This window comes from Poecilia formosa, unplaced genomic scaffold (genome assembly GCF_000485575.1).
Source record: "Poecilia formosa unplaced genomic scaffold, Poecilia_formosa-5.1.2 Scaffold118, whole genome shotgun sequence".
Lineage (NCBI taxonomy): Eukaryota > Metazoa > Chordata > Actinopteri > Cyprinodontiformes > Poeciliidae > Poecilia > Poecilia formosa.
In genome coordinates, this window is record NW_006800057.1 from 1,184,606 (window position 1) to 1,199,730 (window position 15,125).

Sequence of the window (15,125 nt, forward strand, 5' to 3'; positions counted from 1 at the left end):
TATATACAAATCAATAAAATAATAATTTTGAAAACAGTCATAATATTACAATAAATAGTAATAACATGAGAATGAAGTCATATGACATTAAGCCACAATATTAGGAGAATTTAGTAGTAATTTCAAAAGAACTCCTACACAAAATAAAAAAGGAGGAATGTTGAGCCTCTTTTAAAGTTATACATCAGTTTTGCAAATACTTTGAAACGATTGTGTATTTCGACAAAATAAGCGCACAGACTTCCTGAGATGGTCGTGTCAGATCAGGTGAAGGACAACGATCAAACCGGCAGCCCACCGGGTTCAGGGAAACTCCTGCCACCATCACCCCCATCCATTTTCATGTATCCATAATTCCACAGCATAGCTACCATCAAGCTGGAGAATTATGAATGCTTCCTTTCAAGAAGGAACTAAAATCTGAGTTTAGATGAGCTAGATTAACTTTTCAAGAACTAAACAACAACATCAACAAGATGTACGTCATTCTAGCCACCATCATTACTTTTTCAAATCAGTCTCCATGTACGTGGTTCTTTCTTTTTAACTTTGTCTGTCGGTGCAGCAGCTGAACCAGACTTTAAAAGATTGCACAGCCTCGCTCACTGTTGTAGCTAATGGGCGTTTCTAATGGAGCTGAGCCATTGTTAACTAAATTTGCTTCACCTTTGCCTCCCCAGCAGTGACAGGCCAATATTTGCGCTGTGAAAAAGGTCGCTCAGCTGCAGCCCAGGGACACGGGTTTGCAGGGAGAATATTCAATACCGAGATGAATCTCTAAAGAAAGTCAAATCACCTGCAGCTGCCGAAGAAACATTACACCTCTACCTTTTCCTGCCGTTTCCTGTGCATGTATACGTGTGTGTGCGTGTGTGTGCGCAGGAGGGTGGACGGGTGCGTCGGTGGAGAAGCAGCGGGGCAGTTGCTATGGAGATAAAGTATTTGCACTTGAGCTACAGAATGGTAGCATCATCCCTCGAGGATGGCGACTTCGAGGCTTGTAATTGGGCAAAAGCTTTCTCTGAGGAGCAGCGAACAAGGCAACAAGACACGACCCCGAAAGATCCTTGCATCTCCCCCCCTGAGGTCGGGCGAGCTGCTAAATCCGGCGCAGAGACTGTCTAATCAGTATAGAGTGGCATAGGTTTCAGACTTCGGGATCGCAGTACAGCGAGCAGAGAGGGATACCTGCACAGAGGATCGGTGGACAGTAAACAGAGACACTCTCAGGTCAGTCTATAGAACATATACAATGCTGAGCTGGAAACATGGAAGGCTATTCCTGTCCTTCTCCAGCCAGTTTTAGCTTTCAAACAGTGATATCTAATTACAACCATTGTTGTTTTCATCGCGGAGAATCCGGAGCAAACCGAAAACTACCAGAAGTAAACAACCCACATGCATTATGCATTCCATGTCAGGCCTGCTTACAAATGAGCACACGTTCAAACAAATGGTACCCCCACAGCGAGCGACGCCCCAGAACGCAGCAGCTCCGTGGAGCAACACAGAGCCTGGCCTCTGGTCACAGCGGAGCAGGAAATCTGATCAGGAGTGTTTGGGCCGTGTTGGGCCTGAGGACCGGCACCGTGGTCATCACACAACGACAAGCAGGAGAAGTATGAGAGAGATTCACACACTAACCTGTCATCATTTAAACCAGGGGTGGGTAACTCCTGTCTCCGGTCTCCTGCAACTTTTAGGTACATCTCTACTTCAACACACCTGAGTGAAATAAAGAGGTCATTAGCAAGACTCTGGAGAACTTGACTGCACTTAGGAGGTGATTCAGCTGTTGGATTCAAGTGTGTTGGACCGGGGAGACATTTAAGAGTTGCAGGACACCAGCCCTCCAGGACCAGGATTGCCCACCCCTGACTTAAACACATACTCTAAAAAAAAAACAAAAAAAAACAAACAAAAAAACAGCCAAACATATAAACAACTCTATTCCAGCAGGAGTACTTCATCCACCCCAAAGGAAACACCACTATGCCTCATCTAGTCTAGTTAGTTGGTTAGTTTCCTGCCATCCACCATACTTTAGAGCCTAGTCCATACATTTTAAAAAGGGCTGAGCATTGATCAGATCACAAGTATATATTTAACCTGCTGGACTGAATTAATTGCTGAGTCACTTTGTTACGAAATTTGACATTTCTAAAATAAATTTGCTGAATGGAAACAGGCCAGTTTTTAAAAAGCTCATATTTCCTTAGAAAGTTTTCATATAAGGATGAGGTGTGTTTTTTGGGTGAATCAAAACAACAATAAGAACAGTTTTTTTTTGCATCACAAAAGTCACGAGCAACAACTGGATGTTGCCACTGGCGCAAACCACAAAGAAGAAGATAACAGGAAGTAGTGGGAGTATAATGGCACTGCATGGTTTTAATAACTTATCACATGAACAAACTTAATCATGTGTGATTTTAATTGTGTTTCTTATTTAATAGGTCAGTGCAACACCTCAACTCCACTCTGACATTGTGTTTTTCAACATTATTGGAATATTAACAACGTTTTGCGCACATTTGTAATGGAAACACAACTGTTGACTGCAACTTATGTAAAGAAGTCTGTTTGGATGTGTGGTCAGAACCAATAGACACATACCTCTTTTATAATTTCTTTATCATTCCATTCATCCGGATTTACCGCGTCAGAATTATGACATGTCTCACAACAATGCTGTAAAAGTTGAATAAATGCTACATGACCTTTTGGACCGCAGACGTTTTCTGAACCATTGGATACATTAACTGTTTAGTTGGTGATGTGCTCTGAGTTTTTCTTATTGTCATGACCATTTTTCCTCTAAGGAGGCACTTCATCAGCTCCCCTTTCACACTGAGGGTCTCATTAGGGGTGGAATCCATTTGATAAAGGAAATATGGTGGCAGGCTGACCAACTCATCACAGAGCCAACAAAAAGACACACTAGCAATATCCCAAAGATCAATGTAACTGGTTGCCAATCAATTTTACCAATCACCCTTAAGCGTACTGTCTACACAGACGTCTGTAGGGGTTTGGGGTTAAAGCAGTGAGCGTATCTCTGTGCACCAACTGACTTCACCACAACATCAACACATGGTCCAACATGTAGAGGCTGCTTTGTAATGCATTGAAAATACATTGTTGGAAAGTCTTGTTACCTGAACCATGACTAGATTCACAACATTGATATGGGAATCAATAAATAAACTTCAGTCTGGAAGCTCTACTTCCTGACTTTTTTTTTCTTTTAATTAGCAATAGATACGATTCAGACCAGGGGATAGCTGTGCTTCTTATTTATTTCTGTGCAGCTCATTGCTCCACGATGAGCCATCTGCCTGGGAAGTGAGTGATCACTGAGAAAAAGGACCTTTAAAGTCTCTTCCTGAAAGGAACTGAAACGACACACGTTCAGCAGCACAGCCTCCTGTTAAAACACATGGCCGACTTCACAGTCTAAGCATGCTCTAATTAAAAACTTGACATTTAAGTTACTTTTTTTTTGTCTCATTTGGAAACGATGAAAAACTCCACTGGACCTTTAAGTAACATTAAGCTATGGTTTGAGTGATGAAAATATTTTCCTTGAGAAGGTTGCACAAAATGACACAATAATTTTGGCAGCAGATTTTAATCTAGTTTTAATCTCATTTAAGTCGTTTCTAGTCAGGTTAGTTTAGTCTTTATGGCTCAGTTCATTACAGAGCAAACACCTGCAACACAGTAGATGAAGCCTGTTGGTGTTTCACTCCGTTCTCATGAACAACTAGATACTTGACCTTTTCAGTCATTGCCTGTTGAAAGAACAGTCCATCTTTTTGTGGTTGAGAACAATGACCTCAGAATTGCTTGACCTCCACCTTGACACTGTGAAGAGATTCGAATACCCAGATATGTGTATTCAAATCCCCAGGGGTTGACCCATGGCTTATGAAGAAGCTACAGGGAAGCCCCTCCACAGTGGCCTCATGTGTTGAGGCCCCATGAAATGGCCTCAACACATGGGCAGCAACAAATGATAGCGACAGGCGAAGGTCTCCACCACTCAGGGTGAACCCGACACAAGGGACGGTGTAGAGATGTCAGTGACAAAAGCTTTCTCGCATCATATCGCAAGCCGGCATGTGCACTTCTATAAGCTCAAAAATTCACACGCACAAATTTCTCCAGTTGGGTGGAGGAAGGCAAGCAATGGTCAACTCATCACACAAGTTCCTTAGAAACCGAATGGGGAGCGAGCGATGTTGCCTGCTGAGGGTCAAGCCCTGAACGACGGACACTGAGGTGACATTGGGCAACAGTGACGACCTGGGCTAGCCTGGTAAAATCCAAAATATTCAGAACGAACACGGCCATTGCTAAAACTACAGGCAGACAACAACTCTAAAACAGCGCAGAAAATCTATGTCATCATTCACAACTTCTTCTTCTGGTCGCTGATTGGCCTGGTAGAAAATCTACAGGAGGAATTCAAGCCAATGGGAAAAATCCCAAACAGAGCAATGAAGGGAGGCTAAAATCATGTTGAATGGAGCAAGAATGTAATGACCAGGCCAGACCTGCGATATTGACTGGTGTGTCATAACTTGCCTCAAGTCACATTGACTACTTTTGTCTATTTTTCCCCAAAATATTCTTTCTGGAAACAGGATGTATTAAATGCGGCGCTCTCAATAAGCAATAACCTGTTACACAGAAACCTTCTTGCTGAAAATCTGATCACAGTTCAGCGGCTCCACAGTGTTCCGGTGAGCAGCAGAAAATGCTCACCTTTGCAGAGTTATCCACGCTCAGTATGAAGGAAATATTAACACAGCAGGATTAATGTGAATTATTCAACTTGACTGCACTCATGCAGCAGCTCTGAAGAAACAGAAGGAACGCTCGTCACTCGTGACGCCTTGTTGAAAGCTCTCCGGCTTTGATTAGCGCAGGGAAACGTCACCTTATTGCTCCAGAATCTAAACAGCTCAACCACTGAGCTGCTAGAGTACAACCATGTTCACAAAGGAGGCTCCTTCTGGAGATGTCCCAGTCAAATCACACATATTTCATCCGAGGACCATGACATCGTCGACCCTGGCCATGAAAACTTGTGTTAGATGTGCTTTTATTGATGCGCCCGCTTCACTTTCTCCTCCTTCACGCCGCCGCCCTCATTGACCTCATCTTCTTCATGAGCCGAGCTAATGGAGGAAACGTGCCTCCGGGGCCCACTGCGGCACGTTCACACTCCGCTCACACGTCCAGAGACGGAAACAACATGAATAATTTGCATCCACGCCGCAGGAACGTGAAGAGGGGTGACACCTGTGAACGCCGAAACGGAGACAACCTTTACCTCCACGCCTCCGGGGACTTTCTGCAAAGTAAGCAGCTCCCCCTTTGTCTCCAACTGGAGCTTATAGATCAGGGGTGGGCAACTCCAGGCCTGGAGGGCCGGCCTCCTGCAACTTTTAGATGTGTCTCTACTTCAACACACCTGAGTCATATAATGAGGTCGTTAGCAGGACTCTGGAGAACTTGACTCTATTGGATTCAAGTGTGTTGGACCAGGGACAGTACACCGGTCCTCCAGGACCAGGATTGCCCATCCCTGTTATAGATCTTTTTGTCAAGGCGAAGAAAAGAAAATGTAAAAAAAAAAAAAAAAAAGAAAGTCTGTTACATAAACGTGTTTCATGCAATTAATGAGGCAGAAATAATTGAATATGTGCCCGGTAGCATTTTAATGTTCAGCAGATTGCTTCTTTAACTATCAGTAAAGACGGTAACATGACACTCAACAGCGGCTTTGGGTCAAAACTGATACTAAATACTGAACGTCATCATCTGAATACCGTCTGAAAAATTGTTTCTTATATATTTGGACTCATTCAACATTTTTTCCTTTGCATTAACATTAAATTAAGACTAAACAAAATATCAAAGTGTTATATTTATGTGTAATTTCTCAGCTCAAAAACAGTAAAAATAAAATAAAATTACCATATTATTTGTCCATGTTTCTGCTGTCAAACATGGTAGTGGTAGCATCATAATGTGGGGATGTTTTGCCTCCATTAAAAATAAGACATTGATTCTATTAGTTGGAATAATAAGAGAGAGATTTTCAACTTCATATCATGAGAGCCAGATGGATGTTCCGACAGAAGCATGACCTCAGGCACATCAAATCTGGATTCAGGAACGCAATAACTTAGGGACATTTATCCAAATATATGAAGGTGGAATGTATGTATATATTCGGCAAGTGTAATTTTGACCCTGGGTAGATTCAAGAAAATTAACATTAAATGCAACCTTGCTGAGCCAATTCAAAATGTTTTTCGTATTTTCATTTCACCCTGAACTGTTCAGATGAATGTTGGACAGCAGCTCCATCCAGTCAAACTGATCTGTGATCTGCAGTGTAAGATCAGTGATCAGTAACCAGGCAGCATTAAAGCATTCCAGGTGCAAACTCTATTAATTTTGATAACTCTAGCCTTAAATTGAATTTTGTTGTCATAGTGTCTCAGAAGCATTTTTAAAAGTGCCTTACTTGTTTTTAATTAAACATGTTAGTTATTGCAAGGGAGTCAAAGCAACACAAATTTTTGAAGTAAATATAAATAATTGATCAAAGTCAGTAAAATTTGGTTGAAATTGAAGTACGTTCTTTAAGTGTCTTCTGTCTGTTAAAAATGACATGAATTTAAAATTCTAACAGTTTATTTCTATCAGTCCAAGAACCAAAACAAGAAGTCTAATCTAAGTAGACAGTTTTTTAAGAACGAGTACAGGGAAATATATGCAACATGTCATTGTGAAACATTTCCATGTACAAATCCAAATTTGCGGACGAGTCTGCAGTTAAAAGTTGACTGGTTGAAACAAACTAAGGCTCTACACAAGGTCACATATATGTTGTCAAAATGGAAAAGATTATTAAGCACAACAAAGACATTTATTCAACTGATGCTTTACATGAGCTGCAGCTAAAACTGTGGCGCAAAGTGGGAACGTTGAGGAAGGGAAACCCACAGGCAGCCCAGATGACTTTAACGCGTCAGGGCGGAAAACTTAAAGCAATAAACTTTACCAAGTGAGCTGGAATAAATCAGTGACCGGAAATGAGCTTTTCATCCAGAGAAGCCGAACATAAACTACTGGGATCAGGTAAACACAAGACAACAAGAGTCCAGCGGGCTGAAGAGAAGCAGCCACGCACCCAGAGGATTTCTGCTTAAGCTCAGACACACACATGCGCACACACCTGTTTTAATCCATTGTAAAGTTGGCTGTGAGAAAGAGCTCAACATGAGGCTCCATCAGTCACTGAACAGCAAAAGGAACCCGATCAACACATCAACTGATTAGATCTGTGAGGAATTCAAGGTGCAATTATTGTGAAAACCGTTTTACAAAATCAAGATGTTTCCCTTCTTATCCATGAATTCACTTATTTTATTTATTATTAATTAAATGTATTTGCGCTGCAATAATTTTAAATGGTTTTAAATTGTTAACTCTAAAGGAAAAGTGATTTTTATTTTGTTTATTTATGACTTTTTTTAACACGTTAATGTCAATCTTAATCGATTTATAAGTGATTTCTCTCCAGTGGAGCCTCACCAGAGCCGCCATCAGCCAACAGCATGTTGAAACAACCAAATTAATTATTAGCTCTGTGTTTTCGTGAGGAAAAGAAGAAGAAGGAGAAGAAAACTCTGCTCTTACTTTGACTGTCAAATTTCCTGATGATAGTATCCAGGAAGGTGTTCTGCGGGGCCACATGGCCCCTCCGGACCGGCATCTTCGCTGCGGTGGCCGCCGGGACTTTTAAAGACTTTCCGGGTTCTTTGGATAAGATCACACCGAGTTTGGCTCTTCAAGCCCCGCTGAGCGCGCGATGCTCACTGCGCTCCCCTCCACACTGAAAGCAGATCAGGATGGGAGGCGAAGGGGGGCAAAGTTTCCCGGGTGTTCAGGTTGGCTCTGACTCCTGAAGGGTTTGGGAGTAAAAAAAATATATAGTAAAAAAAAGACAAAAAAAAACAAGAGAGTTCTGGACAGGAGGCGCGCTGTAACGCGCGGAGGATCGAGCGGCTTCCAGCCTCCAGGCTGGGACCCGGGCGGCTGTCCGTCTCTGGTCCGCCGATGCTTCTCTCACACCCGGAGGAGCGCAGCGCGGCGCTCATCCTGCGCGTCAGCCCGCTGCTTGGAGGCGGACTGGGCGAGTTCTCTGATGATCACCGTTGGAGCCATAGTTGGAGGCGCTGGGCTGAGCGTTTCTATTTATTTCTCTCTCACTCACTCACTCACTCACTCCACCTCCTCTTTCTTCTCTTTGTTTTGCCTCTGAAGCTCCTGGTGTTTGGCTGCAGAGGGGGAAAAAGAGCGGAGTGATCATTAAAGGAAAACAGCTGCGCGCAGGTCGACAGCTTGAATCGTCCTGCATGTGTGTGTGTGTGTGTTTTTGTGTGTATGTGTTTGTGTGTGTATGTGTGTGTTTTAGAAGGTGTTCTGTGGATCTCTCCTCCTCCTCCTCGCTGTGCGCGCTGCCGGATGACTTCAGCTCCCCTGGCGTCTAGCTGCGCCTCTTTTTTTTTAACCCTTTGCGCATCAGAGCGGAGCCCATCACACACCTTTGGTGATGGACAGGAAGGAAACCACGCGCGCGCTCACCTGTCCTGACATCTCAGGCCCCAAAACAAAACAACAGGAATTCAATTGAATGGTTTAAAAATAACCGCCTTCGCATGTCATTATGCAGCTTTTGGAATGATTCTCGTGATAGAAAATCCTATGAAAGAGGCCGATCTGGAGCCGCCTCAGGTGGGACTGGAGGCCCGGGGCGGCGCAGCTGCCAGGCAGATCAGATAAGACGGATTCCTCCTCCACCACCTGCAGCAGCAGGTTGAAGACGGACGCCTGACGTTACCAGGTGTTCCGCAGCGTCACCTGCCTTCTTTCTTAAAGCAGCAAAATAAAAAGCAGTTTACGCACAGCCACCTCCCCGGTTTCTCCCCTCTATTGTACTGCCCTGCTCCGCTCTGTGCCATGCATGCTCTCAAATGTAGAGGGGGGGGGAGGTTTTTATCGTTTACGAAAATGAAGGAAAAAAAAATAAAGCACCTGCGCAAAAACAAAGCGTCTCCTCCGTTGCGCCAGATTTTTTTGTGGTTTTATTGCGGGTTTTGTGGAAGTGCGGCTGCGGCGCGTCTGCAACCTGCTTTCTTCGGGGGCTGGACGGGGACTCACCACTCAGCCTGCTCAGCTACGTCACACCGCCGGGGTTCCCCCCTTCCGTCAAGCTGGAGATGATGCGTTCAAGTACAGCGGGAAATTATTGCTGTGCGTTTGGATGAGGCGCATGTGTTTTTGTGTGTGTGTGTGTGTGTGTGTGTGTGTGTGTGTGTGTGTGTGTGTGTGTGTGTGTGTTTTAGAAGGTGTTCTGTGGATCTCTCCTCCACAGAATGAAACGGTTCTGCGTTCCCTTCAGTTCACATTGTGTCTCACTGAGATGTTAAACTCTCACACAGACCGCATCTCAGACTATTCCTTCTGTTTATTCTGTTTTTAAGCTGTGATAGGACTCGGAAAGACCGGCGGGACATGACGAACAGGCAGAAAGACCATCCATCAAAGTGTGACATTTTGGTGCGTATTAAAAATGCATCAGTTGGTGATCCTGTTACACCGAGCGGCAGAGCGGCGAAAAGGCAGCGGGAGCCGGGCGGACAGCTTCCCCTCCTTCCAACTCCCTTATTTAGTCTGGAAAAGAGAAAAGCAGGGAGGGAAGGATGGAGGAGGAGAGAGAAAACGAGGAGCAAAAGAAAAATATGGTTTATTTTCAAAGAATGGACGGATCCAAGGCTGTAACGCTTGTTTTTTGTTCACACTGTCTGCACACATGAGTAACGGTCACCACAGATCCTTGATGTGCTCTTGCTACATTTCACTTTCACATAAAACTTCTTTAAGCTGCCAACTTTAATAAGTGGAGAACATAAACAGCAGATTATGTTGAACCTGCATGGAGAAAAAAAAGTGGGACTCAGACAGGAAACTGATGTAGATTTTGTTCTTGGCCCTTTTAAGGACCGTTAAAATAAACAAAATAAATAAAAAATCTATGATGCAGAAAGAGAAATTATGGATTTTGTTTTTATTTATTGCTAAAGACTCTCTTATCTAGTGCTTCTAAAATCTAGGTTTAAACCAGGGACATGACGGCCGTTTTGTCAAGTATGGTGTCAGCAATAGCTTTGACCAGGGGCGCAACTACATATTATTCAGGTGGATGCGAAAACATAAATCGGCGTCTCCCCCACCCCCCAAAGGAAGGTACGTAAGGGTGAAGGAGCGTAGAAAACATACGGTCGCTCTATCCGTATGAGCGACCGTATGTTCAGCCTGGCCATACAGAAACAGCCAAGGGGCCACAGATGGCCCTCGAGCCACACTTTGGACACCCTGCATGAGCTGAAAAGAATAACAGGAGCACCAAAATGTAAGAGTGCAGCAGACTGATGGATCTAGTGTGAGGAAAGATAAAAGAGAGCTAAAACACTGACAAAAGGAACCAGAAGAGCTAATTACAGGTGAGTGGATGCAGCTGGGGAAGAGAGCAGGTAGAGGCAAATGATTAACAGCTGGGAGGGAGAAGAATAACAAGCTGAGAGGGAAGTAAAGAGAATGAGAAATAAACCTATAGAAACAGTAAATGGAAAGAAACATGAAACACAAACAAGAATGAACTGAACCAGTAAGATAAGAGGGAATAAACAAAGACATGATGATAATAAAAGTCTAAACGTGAACATATCACCGAGCTGCTCAGAGCATGTTTTATAAAAATGTATGCTGATGACACCATGGTTTATGTTCAGCCTGTTGGTTGGGTTCACTCTGCTTCCAGTCAGCTTCAAATGTCACTCAGTAACGTTACGTTGCTCCTGAATCCAAAGACAACCAACGAAAATGATTTAATGAGCATCGACACAGTTTCTGTTACCTCGGACCAGCAGGCTGACACACTGACAAATCCTACAGCGAAGTGTGTGAGGTGAAGTACAGGTGCTGCGCTACGTGAGGGATAGGTGCACTTCACATTATAGATGGAACAATAAAACATATGTAGACATTTTGAAGTAGAATATCAAGACATTAGCCAGAAAGTTGAAGGTTGGGGACACAGGAGGCTTTCAAAATGTAGAAAGATTCCAACCAAGAACATCAACAAATTAGTTACAAAGAGGCCAAAGAACAAAAACTAAATAAATTAAATAAAAAAGTGAATGTTTGGCAGCAGTCGCCATGAAACCCTGATCTCAGTTCTATGGAAAATTTGTAGTTGGAGCTTAAAGGTCTGTGTGTGAACAAGGCAGTTTGTGAACTCAGTTAAACCAGTTCTGTTAGGATGAATGGAGTAAGGCAAATTCAAATTTATGAAAAGCAGGAAAAGTTTAGACTCACTTAAGAAAAAAAGGCTGTTTTGTTATGAACATATCAGGCTTCTCATTGGTCAGATCCTCCTATTACTACCTGCTCTTTTCCCTGTTACCATCATGAAGGTTTCCTCTTGTTCTACTTTGCTTTTAGTTTATTCTTATTTTTTTCTTGGAATTTTCTCTTGTCTTTAGATTCTACCTGCTTCCTGTCTGTCTGTGTTCTTCACCTCTACAATCCATCACAGCTCCATGACACACTAATGAGAAAATGCTGAGTCATTCACTTCATTTCCTCATGTCAGTGACTAGTCATGACTATCAATGAAAAACAAACGACAGGGAGAATAACTTCCAGAATAAGCATTTTTTATTGATAAACTCAACAGTTGGAAACAAGAATACTGGCAGCAGACATAAGATACTCATGAAACATCTCTTAATGCGTAAACAGGTTATACTTGGATCAAACTATAAACACTCAGTAGGAAAAGACTGTACAGGAAGAAGAAGCTGCAGAACTTGAAACTACGTGGCGCAGTGTGTCCTTCAAGAGCCGCTTTCACTCGTCTGTCCATCCATCTGCTCATCCTGGAAACATCCATTTATCACAGAGCTGGCTGTCAGAATGCTGCTTCGCTCAGCGTGGGGTTCAGACTGTTCCCACTCTACCTGACACACACTCATCCACACACACACACACACGCACACACACTCGAGCCGCAAACTCAGCTCAGCGTTTGGACACGTCGCCTCCTGTGAAGAGAGGAAACAGGGAAGTGATGCAGGCTGGCTCTGCTGCTTCACACAAAACAAAACAAAAAACAAAATAAAAAAAAAACATTTCCGTCCTACAGATTATAACAAACATGACTTCCTACAGGTTCTGTGTTTTGGTAAGAATCTACAGAGGTCAGTTAGATTTTATGTTTCAAATGATGTGTGTTTTGTGTGTGTGTGTGTGTGTGTGTGTGTGTGTGTGTGTGTGTGTGTGTGTGTGTGTGTGTGTGTGTGTGCATCTACAGCTCTGGAAAAGTTAAGAGCCCACTGCACTGAACCTCATTGTTTTTCCTCCTCCTGGTTTTTCCACCAATTATTCATTTCTGAACTCTTCCTGAGTTCAAACATTAGTATTGTTGTTTCTAAATGAACATGAACTTATTTTCTTTGCATTATTTGAGGTCTGAAACCATTTTTCAATTACTGCAAATAAATACTAATTCCAATTTCTGCTTGGAATTTCAGAGACATGTCAGTAGTTCAGAATAAAAGAACAATGTTCATTTTACTCAAACATAAACATATAAAGAATAAAATCAGAGAAACTGATCATTTTAACTGGTCTCTTAATTTTTTCCAGAGCTGTACATGTGCTCTCATTTTTGCATGTGTGTGTGCATGGGTGTGTGTGTGTGTGTGTGTGCATTAGAGACGGATTGTCCCTAAAAGTGGAGCTGTCGAGACGGATTGTCCCTAAAAGTGGAGCTGTCAGGCGTAATGTGTGCAGCAGAGTAGCTGTGGGAGGTGGTGGGTGATGCTTTCCAATTAACTAACGCAATTAACCAGGTTGATTAATGGTTTAACATGCAACTCCTTCAGAGGTCGGAGCTCTGCTTTCATTATTCATGAGCATGAAAGGCTAACACCTGTTTAACCGAGACTTCAGTGGATGTGCATCTACTACATTTATGAAAATGCCAGTGGCTGCATGTTTATGTTTGAGCCCAGAGTCACTGACTGGATAATTGGACTGAACATGAGTGGAGTTATATAATTATTGAGAAGTAATTAAGTATTTGAAAAGTTTGAAAAAGAAAAATCAATATTGTAGCCTTTTCATTTAAATCACATTTTACCTAGCTTCTTCATGTGGCAATCTGACAGTAACTTTGTGGACTGTCAGATTCTTTTTACATTTTTCTCTGAGATTTTTTTATATGTATAAATGGGTTTTATTAACAGATAAATTAATTTATTCATAAAACAAATTTACTCATTTTTCTAGATATGAATGTCTGAGCCAAACCACTAATGATGGTGATCCATTCTGATGTCAGAGCTGATAGGAAGTCATAGATTCACATCCACATCTTTAGAAGTGTGGACTGTGGATGTTAGCTTCGGGGACGTCTGAGCTACTGCTACATGTTTACCACTGATATGCTGTTTTAGGCTTGAGTAGCTTCACTGACAGGCTAACTCCTTTTAGCATAACTTGAACACAACAATAGGCTTTTCCAGCATCTCAGATCGTTCATGAACAATGATGAGCCCCCTGTGGACAAAGAGAAGCAGCTTTGTCATCCATCATTGTTTGCAGATGTCACTTGTGCGTCAGATTTACAGATGTACCAGAAACACAACACATAATTCCAGCTGGGGACATTTGTGTGCAGAAAATAAAAATAAAATAGAGAACGGGTTGAATTTTTCTTTTACATGTTTAATTCTACTATTAATTAATTGAAAATAACACTCTCAATTCTTATGTATTATTTTAAAATTAGATTTTTGTTTTTAGCTGAAGCTATTATTTGAATTATTAGAATTTGAATTACTGAAATAAATAAACTTTTTTGTTCACCTTTTAATTTAGATTCCCTCAAGTAAATGTAATACTCAAGTTAAATTATGTAGGAAATTATTCTGTCAACAGTTTCTATATAACTTCCCATGACAAAAATGTTTTTTTTATGTAACAGCTTTCATTTCTCTTTCTTCAAAAAGATGAAGAAAAGGCATAATTAATGTGGCTTTATGAAGAACAATGGTCTATAGGAGAAAATCTCTGACCCTTTGTTTGAAAAGCATGTTGTTGGCTACAAGTCAGCACTGTGCACTCATCTGTCTTTTGTGTACAGTCTTAGCATATGCCTCATTTTCATACCGACGTGAGAGACAGATATGCAAATCCCCCTGCCCAGTGTTCCTCACCGTGGCAGCTGGTGCACTCGCAGCTGGTAATGACTGGTAGGAAGACCTGCTCACTTTCTCCGCTCGCGCAATGCAGGTTGAGGAAGCGGACCGGTTTCACCAGGTCCAGCTTGTAGCTGCAGCACTCGCACTCTGAGCGGAGGTGGGGCTCCTGCATGTGGAGAGGGAGAAAAGCAACAGAAAAGAGAGGAAGTAAAATGAGAACCAGACTGAAACAGAGGACCCTTGTTTTGTAGCTAAAAGTGCTATCATGTTAGCTTTTCTTGCCATGAATGGTGGCATAAGTGAAAATGTGTTTTACTATTGTCTAAACATTAAGAAATAGAGCAAATTTAGACAGACACAGATGTAGATGGATAGAAAGATAGATAAACTATATCACTAGCTAGATGGAAAGAAATAGTTAGCTAGATAGATAAGCTACATAGCTACCCATGTAGCAGACCGACCTGGCCCGGATCTGGCATTCTGCTGGCACATCTGGCAAACCTTTGGCACGGCAAACTGGATGTCAATCACACCCAGGCCACCAGGTCTGGCAATGATGGCACGGTTCACACATGGCATGCAACACATGGGCCAGATCTGTCCATGCCAAATACGGGCCAGTTCTGGAAGTAGTTATGTCACCCATGTGGCGGACAATTCATTTTCTCATAAGTCTAAAAGTGGTGATAATATTACGAAACATTTGTACATTTACCAGATGAAAGGACTTTTAACCACAAGAATAATATGGCGCTCTCTCTCTCTCTC

At 42.4% G+C, this 15,125-nt stretch overlaps 2 protein-coding genes across 2 annotated transcripts in view; both read right to left on the reverse strand.

The window, feature by feature from the left end:
• The window catches only part of kcnh2b (potassium voltage-gated channel, subfamily H (eag-related), member 2b), a 226,279-nt gene extending 217,676 nt beyond the window's left edge, over positions 1–8,603 (reverse strand). Inside the window, exon 1 of the mRNA XM_007560658.2 lies at positions 7,723–8,603. Coding sequence (XP_007560720.1) covers positions 7,723–7,798 — 76 coding nt within the window. The 5' untranslated portion in view covers positions 7,799–8,603. The remainder of the gene's footprint in view (positions 1–7,722) is intronic.
• Positions 8,604–11,785: 3,182 nt separating this feature from the next.
• The window catches only part of LOC107837152 (SCO-spondin-like), a 41,352-nt gene continuing 38,012 nt past the window's right edge, over positions 11,786–15,125 (reverse strand). Inside the window, exons 49-50 of the mRNA XM_016675619.1 lie at positions 14,370–14,520; positions 11,786–12,191 (exon numbers count right to left, since the gene is read on the reverse strand). Of these exons, the coding sequence (XP_016531105.1) occupies positions 12,169–12,191; positions 14,370–14,520 (174 nt within the window). The 3' untranslated portion in view covers positions 11,786–12,168. The remainder of the gene's footprint in view (positions 12,192–14,369; positions 14,521–15,125) is intronic.